This window comes from Xyrauchen texanus, chromosome 3, assembly GCF_025860055.1.
Source record: "Xyrauchen texanus isolate HMW12.3.18 chromosome 3, RBS_HiC_50CHRs, whole genome shotgun sequence".
Taxonomy (NCBI): domain Eukaryota; kingdom Metazoa; phylum Chordata; class Actinopteri; order Cypriniformes; family Catostomidae; genus Xyrauchen; species Xyrauchen texanus.
The window spans coordinates 52435023-52453240 of record NC_068278.1 but is presented as its reverse complement, the minus strand read 5'-3'; the positions used below and the strand labels follow the sequence as shown (position 1 = coordinate 52453240).

General features: G+C 44.1%; 1 protein-coding gene across 1 annotated transcript in view; it reads left to right on the top strand.

The window, feature by feature from the left end:
• Nucleotides 1-18218, top strand: part of LOC127625911 (hexokinase-2-like) — a 74718-nt gene that overhangs the window by 15159 nt on the left and 41341 nt on the right. The window contains exon 3 of the mRNA XM_052101363.1: nt 6884-7038. Coding sequence (XP_051957323.1) covers nt 6884-7038 — 155 coding nt within the window. The remainder of the gene's footprint in view (nt 1-6883; nt 7039-18218) is intronic.

The following is an 18218-nucleotide window of genomic DNA, read 5'->3' as shown; positions in this document are numbered from 1 at the left end:
GAAAACTATTTTATGGATTTGCGGACATCAAAATATGAAGTTATATACACAGAAAATAAAAGAAAAGCATAATGTTAAATCATATCATTTATGAAACTTGCTCATTTTGTGGTTTTGTTGAAGAAACAGCTCCCCATTTATTTTGTGATTGTAGTATAAGCAATAAATCTTGGATTAACTTATGCTCTTATGTTTTTAGCCCCACAAATAGCTATAGTTTACACAATATGGCATTGACCTAACGTCACATCAAAACAAGTCAAGAGTAATCGAGCACACGCTTCAATCTACATATAAACCAATGGTAAGCAGGACCCGCCCACGTAATTATCATACAAGAGACAGAAATGTAAGAATAAATACAAAAATAAATAAATGTGGGAATATTTAAATATAGAAATATATACATGTGGGAATAAATAAATATAAAAATAAATGAATGCATAAATAAATAATAATAAAAAACAAAAACTAATGAAAGAATAAAAAAGGTTTTAAAGAATTTTTTTAAAAATAGAAAATAATAAATAAAAAGAGAAAATAATAAATAACGGAAAAAAAGTCATACAAAAATAAATTCAGAAATACATTTCATTAAAACTAATTATATTTGTTTTATCAAGACATTTATTCCTTTATTTATTTTCTTCTTATTAAATGTATTTATTTATGTATTATTTTTGCATGTTTTGTCCTCCATACCACTGTGTGTAAACAACATTTCTAATCAAAATGGAATTCTAATGAGGAAAAACCAATATACAAACAGGCAAAGAGCAGCCATGAGTACAAAATTATTAGAATATTGTTGTTGTGCAGAAATGTCTGAGGTCTGCGGGAGTAAGATTCCTAGCGGATCTAGTCATCATGTGTGTATAGTGTTGTCCTTAGCGTGACCCAGAACAAGCTAGCATGCTGTTGAAAACATTTCAATTATGACCTCCTTATGTTGTGAGCTGAAGGAAATATTGATCCAGCTCTACAGGTGTGCTTTTATCACTGATCATGTTTTTGTGTACATTTATGAGTTTGTCCCTATGAATGACACCAAATCAGTGTGTTCCCTAGTGTCTGAAGGTGTTTTCCTGTGTGCAGTCAGATGAGTCTCAGGCAGGGTATGAGAACAATAACTGAAGTTGTGTTCCTAAAAAGAATGCCTTCACAGAGAATAGTAGTCAGCACTGTAGGCATGTGGGTGCACTAGGAAGTGTTGCCAAGGGAACTGATCTGCGAGACAAGGATGGGTGCACATATAAATGTTTGCTGTGCTTGCTTACTCTGGGACTTTATTAACCTGTCGTGATGTGATGGTTGGAGATATTGTTATATTTTCTGCCTTCCAATGACCATCGTTTTTTTTTTCACTCTTACAGAGATCCAAGCTATTTTCTTCAACAATGCAAAGGTTTTTACAAAGGCTCCAATGCCTTTTCTCTGCTGTTGAAAGACCTTTGTTGATTTTTATTTCAATATGCTAGGGCTGCACAATTAATTGAAATAAAAAAAAACTATAATCGAGATTGCAATTACAGATGCTGCAATTAACTCTCAACTACAGCATTCCACTTAGGTGTACTCAAATGATATTACGTTTTCTATTTGCAAAATAGAATGTATTTCTTACAATTAAAATCTCATTAAGGCTACGTCCACATCAATCTGGATACATTTGAAAATGGCATTTGTTTCCCCCCAAAATGCTCTCCATCCACACTGCTGTTTTAGAGTGTTTTCCAGAAGTTTCTCATCCACACTGAAACATATGAAACACTTAAATCCCCTTACTGCATATGCCACGTATGTTCTGAAGTGTAATTGTCCTCATGTTCCGTCGCCGGACAGCAATTGAGGAAAATTCCCGTCACCTTTGAAGGAATGCAATGTGAAGGTTGTACAAAGTAACATTTACTGTCAGGACCAGTGAGCAAGAGGAACCATTTGCAGTGAAAACAAAGTCTTTATTGACAAAAATGGCAAACAGAATAGCTCGGAGTGAAATAACTGGGACTGTTAGGGACCCAGAGGAAAACGGTACCAACTGTCTGGAGGTAAGGCAGGCAGGTCCAACCCAAGACCAGAAGCTTGAGGCAGGAGTGTGCAGAGAAAGGCAGTAAGCCTGGCCCGGGATGGGGACCAGAGAAGCCAACCCAGGGTAGCAGAGACAGACTGAGGCAGGCAGAGGTGGTTACCTGCAGAGGTGAGCCTAGGCCAAACAATATCAGCCCAGGGATGGAACAGCAGTAAGAGCCAGACAGCGATCAAACACCTGGCAGACTAGGTAGCAGGGCAAACACACACGAGAGAGAGAGAGAGAGAGAGAGAGAGAGAGAGAGAGAGATGTCAACCAGGCAGGGTAAGGAAAAAATAAAAAACAAAAACATCCAACAGGAAACAGACTGTTGCGCCAGGTTCAACAGACATAGAGCTCGATTATAGAGAGCAAACCAATCAGTGGAAAAGAGGAACTGGTGAAGCTGATTGTGCTGACAAGCAAACATGGAAATGGCCCTTGCAAGGAAACCCCATGACACTGCCAGCACATGGCTGACAAAACAAAACACAAAAGGGGAGGGAAAACACAGACAGACAGACAGACAGACAGACCGAACAAAACAAAACCTGAGCTGATCAGACTGGGGCCCTAACTTTTCATCTTGTAATAACACTATCAGAGTGGGTACAGGCACAACAATGCCACTACAACATGGTCATCTTAAGTGTTTCGGGTTGAATGGATCACGTGACTGCTTGAAGTGACAACAAATACGTCAGCGTTTTCTGCTGTCCGTACTACCATGCAAGGATGGCATTTTAAATTTTTTTCCACTTGGGAGAGCGTTTTCGAGAGCTCCCCTTCCAGTGGAGAAAATTGCTGTCTCTGTATGGACGGAAGTCCAAAGCGTTGTGATGAATATGCATTTATAAACAAAAACGTATTAGTCAAGTCAAGTCAAGTGGTTTTTATTGTCGTTCAACCATATACAGTTAGTGCAGTAACAACGTTCCTCCAGGACCATGGTGCTACATAAAACAACATAGGACAATCACAGAACCACATGAGACTACACAGACTAAATAACATACCTATATAAATTGCAGGTGCAAACGTGTGCAAAAAGTACGGTACAGTACAATAAATTACTAACAATGAACAGGACAATAGGCACAGTGAGAGACAGTGAGAGACCAGTACACAGTTGGTCACAAAAGATGACAGTTTTAAAAATGCCAAATGTAAACATAACATACTATGAGATATTGTTCTATGTACATAGCAGTTATTGAGGTAGCAGACAGTTATAAAGTAACAATAATTAAAGTGCAACTCAGAACACGTGTGTGTGTGTGTCAGTCCAGTCTCTGAATATTGAGGAGTCTGATGGCTTGGGGGAAGAAGTTGTTACACAGTCTGGCCGTGAGGGCCCGAATGCTTCGGTACCTCTTGCCAGACGGCAGGAGGGTGAAGAGTTTGTGTGAGGGGTGTGTGGGGTCATCCACAATGCTGGTTGCTTTGCAGATGCAGTATTTTTTGTAAATGTCTTTGATGGAGGGAAGAGAGACCCCGATGATCTTCTCAGCTGTCCTCACTATCCGCAGGGCTTTGCGGTCCGAAATGGTGCAAGTCCCAAACCAGGCAGTTATGCAGCTCAATAGTCCCTTTATAGAATGTATTGAGGATGGGTGGTGGGAGGTGTGCTTTCCTCAGCCTTTGAAGAAAGTAGAGACGCTGCTTGTCTGGATGTAGTGTGGATGTAGCCTGAAATAAATTCTCAGTGTGTTTTGAATGTGTAGCATATATATAAAATGTGGCATTAAAATATTTACTTTATGTGGGGAAACTTAATGTTCTGTAAATTACATTTACCAATATAAATATTGGCAATTACAATATTTAATTGGGAAATAATTGAAAATCCTACTGTAATTGTCATAATCGTGCTGCCCTACAGTGTATGCTGGTTGTATACCAGTCACATTACTTTATCCTCGCAGCCACCATATTTATGACCGTCAGCTGAACAAGGCAATGACGGTGAATGGAAAAAGTCCAAAGAAATCTCCATCATTGCTTTTGATCTACAGTATATACCAGGTCTCAGGAAAGATTATGCAGATCTGAAGTTAGCACAAATATAGGCTCACGTAGCCAGACCTTTGACTTAAACAGCAATGATCTAAGATCTATCGTAACTAACATTGACAAAAAAACACCCACAGCCATCTAACTGACACGTAAAGTGACCAGTCACTGCCGGGTTTGTCACAACTTGATGTTTAGGGAAGGGTTATCGGAGATGGCTCATACCATAATAAAAGACCGGCATGGGAAAATAAATTATTTATATAATGATGCGCAAGTCTCTGCGAGCGATTGCACAGAAAACACGGGAAAATAGCAGAAAATGTTTCTACAACTTGATTGGAGTCCACCTGTGGTAAATTCAGTTGATTGAACATGATTTGGAAAGGCACACACCTGTCTATATAATGTCCCACAGTTATCAGTGCATGTCAGAGCACAAACCAAGCCATGAAGTCCAAGGAATTGTCTGTAGACCTCCAAGACATGATTATATTGAGGTGCAGATCTGGGGAAGGGTGCTGATAAATGTCTGCAGCATTGAAGGTCCCAATGAGCACAGTGGCCTCCATCATCCATAAATGGAAGAAGTTTGGAACCACCAGGACTCGTTCCTAGAGCTGGCCGCCCGGCCAAACTGAGTGATCGTGGGAGAAGGGCCTTAGTCAGGGAGGTGACCAAGAACCCGATGGTCACACTGGCAGAGCTCCAGCATTTTTCTTTGGAGAGAGGAGAACCTTCCAGAAGAACAACCATATCTTCAGCACTCCACCAATCAGGCCTGTATGGTAGAGTGGCAAGACGGAAGCCACTCCTCAGTAAAAGGCACATGACAGCCTGCCTGGAGTTTACCAAAAGGCACTTGAAGGACTCTCAGACCATGAGAAACAAAATATTGAACTATTTGGCCTGAATGGCAAGCGTCATGTCTGGAGGAATCCAGGCACCGCTCATCACCTGGCCAATGCCATCCCTACAGTGAAGCATGGTGGTGGTAGCATCATGCTGTGGGGATGTTTTTCAATGGTAGGAACTGGGAGACTAGTTAGGATCGAGGGTAAGATGAATGTACAGAGACATCCTTGATGAAAACCTGCTTCAGAGTGCTCTGCACCTCAGACTGGGGCAACGGTTCATCTTCCAACAGGACAAAGACCCTAAGCACACAGCCAAGGTAACAAAGGAGTGGCTACGGACAACTCTGTGAATGTCCTTGAGTGGCCCAACCAGAGCCCAGATTTGAACCCGATTGAACATCTCTGGAGAGATCTGAAAATGGCTGTGCACCGACGCTCCCCATCCAACCTTATGGAGATTGAGATGTCCTGCAAAGAAGAATGGGAGAAACTGACCAAAAATAAGTGTGCCAAGCTTGTAGCATCATACTTAAAAAGACTTGAGGCTGTAATTGGTGCCAAAGGTGCTTCAACAAAGTATTGAGCAAAGGCTGTGATACTTATGTAAATGTGATTTTTTTTCGTTTTTTTTTTTAATAAATTTGCAAAGATTTCAAACAAACTTCTTTCATGTTGTCAATATGGGGTATTGTTTGTAGAATTTTGAGGAAAATAATGAATTTAATAAATTTTGGAATAAGGCTGTAACATAACAAAATATGGAAAAAGTGAAGCGCTGTGAATACAGTGCGTTGAGTGAATACTCAAGGCACTGGACTTGCCTTGTCTTTACACAAATTTAAATTAGACTTAGGAAGACGAAAAAAGTCAACTGAATATTCTACACTTTTTTCAAGACTATAAAATATCAGAACTAGTTGTCAAATGCTGAGTTCACTTTTAAAACTTTAAAATATTTTAAATCTAACCCTCTTTACCTCGGATCGCATTTGCTGAGCTTCTTCAGAAAATGTACATTTCATTATAATGCTAAAATAAATTTTAGATGACAAATAAAATAGCCTATTGAATATCAGGAATTATTCATATGTAAACCCTGATATTACACCGCATCAATATACATACACATCGATGGATGGTCCTTATACTAAGAACGAAAGTTTCCCCCACTACTTGGTGCAGGTTGCAGCTTGAACAGGGCCATGGCGATTCACTTTCGGGTCGGAACCGGTGGCAACCTGCGATAGGTGCAACACCAGGTCCAGTCCTATTAGAAGGGCAACTGCTCCCTTTTGATTGCAATTCCTCGTCTTCTGATTGCATTTATTTGTGAAATTAAAATGACAGCAAGCTGGATCATTTCAATCAATTGTCTAAATACTCTACCCATTTTACCGAAAAACATTAGGGACATCTTGGAGGCGAAAGGTACACAATTAGCGGTAAACACAAATTTCTGTATATAAACGGCTTAAGGGCAGATTTATTTTGCGATAAACCATAACCTATGTGACAAAGTATTTTTTACGCATGACGTCATCATGCACACCATTTGAATCGTTAAAAGGTCATTTGAATGGAAACGGGCAGAAGACGGCAAATTATGCCTTTTTTTAACGCTTTTTCACTTTGTTGATAACAAAATAGCACGAAAAGTGGATGGAAACTAGGCTGTGTACAAAGGTCACATCTATCAGAATATTGCTGGGTGGTGCTTCATACTGTTAGTTTAGAATTACTTTCAGAGAAGTGGGAATTCAGGTGTCTTTCGGCACAGAAAATCATACAATAAAATTTACTTGAATGCAAACATTAAAGGTTTAGTTTAAATGGGTCATCCAATTTTCCTTGATCTTTTGAAATAAGTTAAATGCAAGATTTAATGAACTCAGAACAAAACTTTTGATTTTGAATCTGTAATTTTAGCTCTTTGTTTTGCTTTTAGAAACTGGCAACTTCCTAGCACTGGACTTGGGTGGAACCAATTTCCGGGTTCTGCTTGTGAAGGTGTGTAGTAATGGAAAGCAGACGGTGGAGGTGGAGATGGAGAACCAAATCTATGCCATTCCAGAGAACATCATGAGAGGCAGTGGAACAGAGGTGAGTAGTTTAGGACAGATTTTGAAAATGGCTTCATAAACATACAAAATATTGTCATAATTAAAATCCAAACATGGAGAAAGGTTTGTGTAAAGGTTAGGTTTACAAGTAGTTGTAGAGCTACTGATAAAAAATTGCTGGTGTTCCATCCAACAACTTGATATGCAGACAAAATTAAAATGTGCATAAAATGTAATGCGCTTGGAGGAGGTGGATTTTCTAGACTTTCACATTAGTTAAAATGCGCGTTAAGGTGATAGAAATAGTTTCTTAGCAAAATGAAGATGTGTTTTGACCATTTGTACATGTGTTATGAGTGCACTGCTATAGTTTGTTGTGACTGGCATAATGAATGATCTGAACTGTCACATTCCTCCCTCAGGCCGTACACCCCCCCCCTTTTGGACGGGCAGGTCATCCAGTCTACCTGGAGGGGACAAGGGGAGGGAAACCAAAAAAAATTTGCCATCTATACGCCGTAACTGCAATTGTGCCAAATCAACAAAAACATTACAAAAAAAGAGAGGGAAAGGCCAACACGGAGCGGCAGTGGGAGAGAGAGAGAGAGAGAGAGAGAGAGAGAGAGAGAGAGAGAGAGAGAGAGAGAGAATCACTTACTCGCCGGTTCTCTGATATGCCATAGCTTGGTCCTCGGCCATTCCTCCACCCTTTAATGGATGACAACCGTGCCTCCCTGGATGGATCGGAAGCAGACCTCCGACCCCTGGTGGACGGAATGCCCCGCCACGTTTTTGGTGGACAGTAGGGGTCTCCCCTGCCCCTGGCAGCAGTAACCGCTCCAGGCGGTTGATTGTGAGCCCCTCCTCCCCTAGCGGTCGGCGTCCGTTCCTCCACTTCCAAGCGGCCGGGCTCGTCCGTCCTTCGGCCTGTCACAAAAACATATGCTCATTCTAATCATCAGTTTATAAACACATTGCTTATCACTCTTTCTTTGATATAATACATTTTTACATTGTTTTTGTATTATTAGTGGTGCTTGCGAAGCAAAACCTTTTGAGAATCACCCTGGTAACTGCCTAGCTACCAAATGAGCTCACCCTAGCAACCAAGTAGCAAAATCTCTGCACTGGTTCATCGTAGAGACTTCTGGGTTGGGTCATTTGACTCAGTATAGAGAGAAGCCTTTTGAGTATCACCCTGGTAACTGCCTAGCAACCAAATGGAACACCCTAGTAACTGTAGAACAACATCCACATCTCTTCACCAGAACTTTGGTGTTGCAGCGGGTTGGCTCGTTTCACTTGGGGCAGTATACCGAGACCATTGGTGACAAGTTTTGCCACGCAAGAACCACTAACATTTTCTTCTGGAAATGTACCTATTTAGTTAGTGGTGCTTGCGAAGCAATGCATTACTATTAGAATCTCACAAACTTATTATTATTCTTCTGTACACTTTTTCAGCACATAACTCGTCCTACACCATTTGATGTAGACCCACAAATGAGGTGTTAAAACGACCGGCCTATTGAGGACAGCTGTGCTGTGACTAATCTAAGGGATAGGGGGTACGGTGCACCCTTGGGGGTCAAAAAACATCTAAAAAAGTCCCTTAGGGTACTATGAGAAGGGATTTTTTTCCTAGTCAATGCAAGACATTTGTCGGATCATATCTCCCAATCGGAATGTCGTAGAGACATGGGGGCGGGACCATTTCACTCAAGCTACCTGTTAGTCTTTAAGGATCATCTTGGAAATGGGTAGCCATGCCCTAGCAACAATTTACTGCACCTTAGCTACCACCCCCATAGACTTCCATTTATAATGGCTCCGAATTATATCTTCAGAACAGGATGTCGTAGAAACTTGGGGATTGACTCTTTTCAGTCAGGTAATTACACAGCCAATAAGAATCACTTTGGCTACTGGCTATCCACGTCCTAGCAACCATTTAGAGCACCCTAGCAACCAGCCCTATGGACTTCCTTTAAAAATGGCTGAGAGGGATATATATACATATCTCTGCACCAGAACGTCGTAGACACTTCCAGGTTGGCTCATTTGACTCAGGCTGGCAAGAAGCCTTTTGAATATCTCCCTGGTAACTGCCTAGCAACCAGATGGGGTTATCCGAGCTACCAAATAACAAAACACATATTTCTTCACCAGAATATCGTAGACTCTTCCGGGTTGGCTCATTTGACTCAGGCTGGTAAGGAGCCTTTTGAGTATCACCCTGGTTACTGCCTAGCAACCAGACAGTAACAAAACACACATCTCTGCACAGAACATCATAGAGACTTCTGGGTTGGCACAGTGCTAAAACATGCTATCTATCTGTCGGTCAGTCAGTCAGTTATTTTAATCTGGCAGGCTGGCTGGCTGGAACTAACTAATTAAGCTTTTAAATATTTTTTAGTTTTTCTCAGTACATTTCTCTAATCATTCTTAACATTTGCAAACCAGTAAGTTGTTTTCTCAAAACAATTAGTACAAACAGCACCACACAATGGATCACTTGCAAAAGCCTGTAACTTGCTTAAAATCTTTAGTCCATTCCTCAAAAGTAAATCTTTATGTCAATGAACATATCAGTGCCATCTAGTCCTTGTGTCATTGTTCACAAACAAGATGCTTAGTTGTTTCAAAATGCTTAGTCATTTACCAACTCTGTTGGTATATTCTGATGTACACTATGGCAAAATGTTTGATGACAATGATTGAAAATGTACAAGGCTGCACTTTTGCTGTGTGGCATTTATACATTTCAACAGTACAAAGACACACATTCCTTTATGTGAGATTAGGATTGCAAGAGATTGGACATGATTCACATTTCTGCTTTTACTTTTGGTCTGTCAACAAATTGTGTGTCATTGCGATTCAAAAAGAAAAAGCACGAAACTATTTTATAGCACAAATGAAAAACATACTGTGAAAACATAGAAAAGGACCATAGGAAACATTTCTTTAAAGAGAATGGTATGGGTATGGGGTCCTAACATTCTGAGAGAATGTCTGTCTGTCCGGCCAAAGATTCTCTTTTACATCACAGCAGATATCTTCTCTTGCGATGCAGCGAGGAAAGAATATTTTTGCATTTCTTATCCAGCCTCTGCAGGTGTCAGCTGTGATGTCCTCACATGCGGCATCCATAGCAGCCATCAGGGTAATTTGAGGATGTGGGTGGCGATCATAGACCTTCCACCTCAATGCTGAAAAGAACTCCTCAATTGTAATTTTAAAAGAAATTGTAAAAAAAAGTAATGGGGAATAGGGTGGGAAGAATTCCATAATCATCCAGTGGTGGGTCACAAACCATTGCCTGATGGTATTTGAGTGATGGAAACTCACATTATCCCAAAGTACCACATACTTTGTAACTCCTTATGAACTTGACCTCTCTCATCAGCTAGTATGAGATCCCTGTATAGGTTGTCTAAGAAGGTGAGGAGATGCTGTGTGTTGTATGGCCCTATAAGGGGGATACGCGTTACCACACCATTCCCTGACAATGCAGGGAATGTTTCCTCCATGTTGGCCTGGCACATCCACAGTAGCTCTGTGTCCAATGAACTTTCGACCACACCTTCTGATTTTGGTCAGGTTGAAGCCAGCTTCATTTAGGTATATGAAGTTGTGAGGTGGTTCACTTGATTCCAGTTCCATTATACGCTATATCCCAGAAGATGCAAAATTAGATTTATGAGTTTTATGTATTTTCATTTTGGACAACATAAAGCTACATCAAATATGCACATATTGCATGTTCTTTTCTACAGCCAAAAACAAATGTATACAGCTCACATTTACTGTAAAGTAATTACTGTATGCACATATTTTACCTGTACATACTGGTACCATAACTCCTTCACTCTGTCACCATTCCTTTCAAATGGTACATGGTACAACTGTTTCATGCTCATATGCTTTCTTTTCAGCACCCTGTCGATGGTTGAGATGCTAATCAGACTGGATGTTTACAAAGACATTGTTGTCTTCTATAATGGCACTCTGAATCTCCCTTAGTCTAATGGCGTTATTTTATCCGACCATGGTGCAAATAGCCTCCTGCTGTTGAGGTGTGAAAAGGGGCTCTCTCCCACCCCTGTGAGGTAGTCTTGCAGTCCTATGTGGAAAAATACAATGATGCCAAACACAAGATTGTAGTATTACAGTGCAGTGCACATTCTTGGATTACAAACCTGTTATGTCTGAGAAACCTTTGAATGATTGAGGACACAGTTGTTCTCCTAACATTCGGCTGCACCCTTCGACCAGCCTCAGACATTTTAAGGCCATGATTGAGAACATGGTCCACAAGAGTGGCCCTTATTTCATTGGAAACACACTTGTCTTCCTCTGTTTTGCCTCCCTACCCTTCCACCCCACTTCCTTAGTCCTCTTCTTCCCAGCTGTTGACCCTGTTCGTTTCCTTGTTGTCCTACCATTGTCAGAAATTGTAACAATGTGTTGTGCTCTGTCTATATATGCTTGCCAATTGAAGGTTCATTAGATGCACTTCTGAGCTATTTTAGAGAACTGGATAAACATTGGTAGATCTAACATTTCACACTTCCCCTTCATTAGTGAAAGTCAAGATTCACATGAGAGCAATTCATCAATTCAGGATACATTTACAAAAAAAAGTCTAATAGAAATGTATAGAAAATATGCTTTACATATTATGACAACAGGTTCAACCATTTTGCCTTTAATGACTTGTGCAATGAACTAATGCTAGATGTTTTGGGGGTTAAGACTATTCAACAGAGAACCAGTATAATATATTTTGATCAGCATGACATAAGCAATTGATAATGTAGGAAACAGCAGACAATTGTACATAACCAATTGCATGAATGTACCAAAGCATTGGCAATTTGTTCAAAAGAATGAGAAATTGATTTTATGGTGTGCACATGTGATTAGATGATGTGGAGGTTGAACAAGTAGTTTTCAGAATTTAAATTGTGATCTGAAATGTACCAAGGTGACTGAGAAAAACTGTAAACGTTCAGACCAGTCTTTAACTCACTGTTTGCTTTTTTGGGCGTAACAGTGAGTTAAATTCTAGGTGCAGTTCAATCAACAATGTAGTCATTTAGTGACAAGATGATGTAATAATGTAAATAATATATATTTAAAATACATAATGTGTATAGTTATTATATTGGTAAATTACTGTGCAATGCATAATACACTGTACAGTCATTGCACAGTAATACTGTATACTAATTAAATAAATATACTCATTATGTATTTACACACACAATAATACAATAAATGATATACACAAGCACTTACAGCTGCAGAATGCTTTCAATATTTAACATTTCTATATATGTATTTGAATGTGCCTGATGCAAGCATTAACAGTGGAATATCGGTAACATGGCAATATTTGAATACAGTTTGCTGTACTGGCAGGGTTGGTAGGGTTACTTTTTAAATTAAATGTTACAAATACTGATTATTTAGTCAAAATGTAATCAGTATCTTAATCCAATTACCACAATAAGAAAGTAATGTTATCAGATTGTAACGAACACAAGTTGAGACAGTCACAACGTTGGATGAAAACCGCTTTATTAAATAAAAAGCAGTCCAGACAAACGTACACACAAGGGGCAAATCCAATGAAGAATAGTCGGGGTAGCGTAGGGTCAAAAGCCGGGGAATCAAAGATAAACAGGATGAATAACAAGAGGGGACTAGAGGGAGCAAAACACAGGGGAACAAGAAGAGTTGGCAAGCTAAGAGGAAGACAAGAGGAGTTCAGAACTAGGCGAGACTAGCGGGGGCAAAGCACGGAAACTAAATACACACAATAACCAACACCCGTGAAACGGAAGTGCTGGGTATTTATAGGGGAAGGTGCAGGTGTGAACAATGAAGGTGACGAGACGAGTGCAGGTGAATCTAATGTGTGGGGATAGGAAGCGCGTGAGTGCAAGTGGTCATAATGTTCAGGCTGAAGAGCCGAGTGCGCCAGAGGGGAGATAGTTTACTGGCGAGAGCTCGTAAAAGCAAAACTGGGCGTGGAAGCCCGATGGAGGAAAAAAGCGTTCAGGCTCAGGGGCGGAGCGTGGGAGCGGGAAGCGAGTGCCTGTGTGCGAGACGGGAGATAGTGTGCGTGTGTGAGGAAGCTGAGATGGGGCAGAGGAAAGGGGTTCGTGACAGTACTCCCCCCTCTGAAAAGGACGGCTCCTGATGGCCACGCTGGGCTGCGAGGAGCGCAAGGGGACAGAACGAGCGTGTGAGCTCGAGGGGACAGAACGAGCGTGTGATCTCGCGGGGAACAGAACGAGAGTGTGATCTCGCGGGGAACAGAACGAGAGTGTGATCTCGCGGGGAACAGAACGAGCGTGTGATCTCGCGGGGAACAGAACGAGCGTGTGAGCTCATGGGGGCAGAAGGCACAAAAGGGAAATGAAACAGTCCATGGGGGTCAATGGGCAGTTCAAGACAAGGTCAGGGGAACATAGTGGACAGGCGGGTGGTCGGGAGGTCTAGGGGGCAGCCATAGGGCAGAGACTGGGTCAGGAGGTCTGGAAGGCGACTGGAGGACAGGGACTGGGTCCGGGGTCTGGAAGGTGACCACCGGACAGGAATAGGGTCCGGAGGCCAGGGAAGAGGCCACAGGACAGGTAGAGGGTCAGGAAGTCCGGGCTGAGCCGTGAAAGGCGGAGCCATCAGAGGTGGCACCGTGAGGTGGCTCTGGAGGTGGGGTCCTGGAAGGCTCCGGAGGTGGGGCCGACGGAGGCTTTAGGGGCGAAGGCCTGGAAGGCTCTAGAAGTGGAGCCGACGGAGGCTTTAGGGGCGAAGGCCTGGAAGGCTCTGGAGGTGGAGCCGAAGGAGGCTTTAGGGGCGAAGGCCTGGAAGGCTCTGGAGGTGGAGCCGAAGGAGGCTTTAGGGGCGAAGGCCTGGAAGGCTCTGGAGGTGGAGCCGAAGGAGGCTTTAGGGGCGAAGGCCTGGAAGGCTCTGGAGGTGGAGCCGAAGGAGGCTTTAGGGGCGAAGGCCTGGAAGGCTCTGGAGGTGGAGCCATAGGAGGCTCCAGAGGTGAAGCCCTGGAAGGCTCTGGAGGCAGAGCCGAGGGAGGTGACGCCGTGGGAGGTGGCGCCGTAGAAGGCTCCATGAGTGAAGCCCTGGTAGGCTCTGGAGGCAGAGCCGAGGGAGGTGACGCCGTGGGAGGTGGCGCCGTAGAAGGCTCCAGGAGTGAAGCCCTGGTAGGCTCTGGAGGCAGAGCCAGGGGAGGTGACGCCGTGGGAGGTGGCACCGTAGGAGGCTCGGGAGGCGAATCTCTAGAAGGCTCTGGAGTCTTAGGGAGCAGAGCCGCAGGAGGCCCGGGTGGCGGAGCCGTGGAAGGCTCGAGAGGCGAAGCCCTAGGAAGCTCTGGAGTCTTTGGGAGCAGAGCCATGAGAGGCTCGGGAGGTGGAGCCAGTGAGGGAGGCTCTGGGAGGGAGGGGAGCCGAGTGGAGGCTAGGAGGCTCGGGAGGCAGAGCCATAGGAGGCTCGGGAGGCAGAGCCCTGGGAGGCTCGAGAGGCTTGAGGGGGGAGCCTTGAAAGACTCGAGAGAGACGAAGCCCTGAGAGGCTTGAGAGGGGGAGGAGCCCTGAGAGACTCGGGAGAGGCTAGGCCGTGAGAGGCTTGAGGGGTGGAGCCATGAAAGACTAGGAGAGGGGACGCCCTGAGAGGCGAGGAGGAGCCCTGAGAGAGCCTCGGGAGAGGCTGAGAGCCGAGTGAGAGGCTTGAGGGGTGGAGCCATGAAAGACTCGAGGGATGGAGCCCTGAGAGACTCGAGAGGTGAAGCCGTGAGAGGCTTGAGGGGTGGAGCCATGAAAGACTCGAGGGATGGAGCCTTGAGAGACTCGAGAGGCGAAGCCGTGAGAGGCTTGAGGGGTGGAGCCATGAAAGACTCGAGGGATGGGGCCTTGAGGGACTTGAGGGGTAGAGCTCTGGGAGGCTCGTGAGGGGCCCTTGGAGACTCGTGAGGCGGAGCCCGGGAGGACTCAGAGGGGCGAGCAGAACCCGACAGAGCCGTGGGAGACTCTGGGGGCGGAGCAGAGCCCGGCAGAGCCGTGGAAGACTCTGGGGGCGGAGCAGAGCCCGGCAGAGCCGTGGAAGACTCTGGGGGCGGAGCAGAGCCCGGCAGAGCCGTGGAAGACTCTGGGGGCGGAGCAGAGCCCGGCAGAGCCGTGGAAGACTCTGGGGGCGTCTCTGCGGTCTTGAGCACAAGACGAGACTGGGGAGAAGGGGCCCTCTTCCTTCTCTGACGTCTTCGGCCAACAGGGGATGTGGCCATGGGGACGGTCGAGGCTACAGGCGCTGGCTCTGGGGCGGTCGAGGCTACAGGCGCTGGCTCGCTGACCGTGGCAGACATGGGCGCTGGCTCGTTGGCCGTGGCGGGCATGGGCGCTGGCTCGTTGGCCGTGGCGGGCATGGGCGCTGGCTCGTTGGCCGTGGCGGGCATGGGCGCTGGCTCGTTGGCCGTGGCGGGCATGGGCGCTGGCTCGCTGGCCGTGGCAGGCATGGGCGCTGACTCGCTGGCCATGCCAGGCTTCGAGGCTGGGGCCGTGACAGGCCTCGGGATTGGGGCCGTGTCAGGCTTAAAAACGGGGGCCGTGTAAGGCTTCGAGACGGGGGCCATGGTGTAGAGCGCTGGTTCAGTATCTGCCTCCCCCACAGTAAACGAGGAACCAACGCACAGCAGGGCGAGGTCAATAAACTGAGCCAGGTTGAGAGAGCATCGACCACCAGGCATGTATGATGAGGCTGGCTCATTCAGTCCATCTTGAAAAATGTCTTTCAGAACCACCTCATCAAAATTCACCTGGTTGGCCAGGGCACAAAAATCAGTGACATAAACCTCCAAGGGTTGACTCCCCTGACGCAACACCAATAGTCGGGCCGCTGGCTCCATAATGTCAAGGGCGGGGTTATGCGTTACATAACCGCTGCCTTGCATAGAAAACCCTTGGTCTGCGTCCGAAGAGCCATAAAACCTCTCCGGGGTGGAGAGTTCACGGCGCTCAGACATGCGTAAACGGGCTCAGGGGCAGACACAGGTGAAACCGGGTAAAAAAATCAGAAATAGCGCATACCTGCTGCCCCTGGGTCGTGAGCGCGTGGTCATCTCTCCACACTGTAGCTCCGCGCGCCGAATGTGACGTGCACCTCCGCTCTAGTGAGCTGCGCGACTCCTTAGCGCGGGGCATTGTGACTGTCAACGGTGGGGTTGGTTATTTTGTAACGAACACAAGTTGAGACAGTCACAACGTTGGATGAAAACCGCTTTATTAAATAAAAAGCAGTCCAGACAAACGTACACACAAGGGGCAAATCCAATGAAGAACAGTCGGGGTAGCGTAGGGTCAAAAGCCGGGGAATCAAAGATAAACAGGATGAATAACAAGAGGGGACTAGAGGGAGCAAAACACAGGGGAACAAGAAGAGTTGGCAAGCTAAGAGGAAGACAAGAGGAGTTCAGAACTAGGCGAGACTAGCGGGGGGCAAAGCACGGGAAACTAAATACACACAATAACCAACACCCGTGAAACGGAAGTGCTGGGTATTTATAGGGGAAGGTGCAGGTGTGAACAATGAAGGTGACGAGACGAGTGCAGGTGAATCTAATGTGTGGGGATAGGAAGCGCGTGAGTGCAAGTGGTCATAATGTTCAGGCTGAAGAGCCGAGTGCGCCAGAGGGGGGAGATAGTTTACGAGCGAGAGCTCGTAAAAGCAAAACTGGGCGTGGAAGCCCGATGGAGGAAAAAGAGCGTTCGCGCTCAGGGGGGCGGAGCGAGGGAGCGGGAAGCGAGTGCCTGTGTGCGAGACGGGAGATAGTGTGCGTGTGTGAGGAAGCTGAGATGGGGCAGAGGAAAGGGGTTCGTGACACAGATTAATTTAATTACTTTTGGATTACTTCAAGTTCACATATGTAAATAAAGTCAAGAGAACAGCAATATGATCTCGAAATTTTTTAATTATGCCTTTTAAATGCAAACAAAATATGTCTGAATAATGTTATTAGTGATGTAGCTATTATTTTTATATATAAGAAAAAATATGAAAAACAGGGACAATGTCTCCTTACAGGAAAATGGAATATGTTCACATTTAGAACAACTCTTGTTCTAAGTGAGTGCCTTTCTGCTACAGAAAATGGCTTATTTTCTCATCAGTTAAGTACAATTAGAACAGATGCAATTAATTATGTGTTTGTTAACATTAAACAAAATCTAACAGGATATACCTCAGATTAAAAAACACAGCAAAGTTTAATTCTGCCATGTATTACTGTTAGAGTGTAGAGTAATTGGCACCATTCATTAACCTCCAACTGCAATAGATAGATCATAGTCTATCTTCATTATCATCTTCATTAATGCAATGCCTCCAGTGTCTTTCCTATGCTTGCTCATGATTCATAGTCCAACATCACCAGCTAACTTTGATTAGTGATTCTATGTTTGTTTAATGGAATTGTAATGACAAAATAAAATTAAAATAAATGATAACAAATTTAAAAAAACCTTTTTAGTGTGTCTTTTATTACTTATTCCTGTGTACTATGAGTTTTGAAATGATATAATTGCCAAAAAATCTCTTTATTTAACAATACATTTATAATACAGTATGTATCAAAATCAGATAAATTATTCATTGCACATTTGTCCTAAGAATTGAATAACTTCCTGTAGCACTTGCCATAGATGTAGCTGACTTTTCAGGCACTTCTCACGCACCTTTCAGTCTAGATGATCCCACAAAATCTCAATGGTTTTAAGATCCATAACACTCTTTTCCAATTATCTGTTGTCCAATGTCTGTGTTTCTTTGCCCACACTAACCTTTTCTTTTTGTTAAAAAGTGGCTTTTTCTTTGCAATTCTTCCCATAAGGCCTGCGCCTCTGAGTCTTCTCTTTACTGTTGTACATGAAACTGGTGTTGAGCAGGTAGAATTCAATGAAGCTGTCATCTGAGGACATGCGAGACGTCTATTTCTCAAACTGGAGACTCTGATGTACTTCTCCTCTTGTTTAGTTGTACATCTGGCCTCGACATCTCTCTCTCTGTCCTTGTTAGGGTCAGTTGTCCTTTGTCTTTGAAGACTGTAGTGCACACCTTTGTATGAAATCTTTCGTTTTTTTTTTTTTTGGCAATTTCAAGCATTGTATAGCCTTTATTCCTCAAAACAATGATTTACTGATGAGTTTC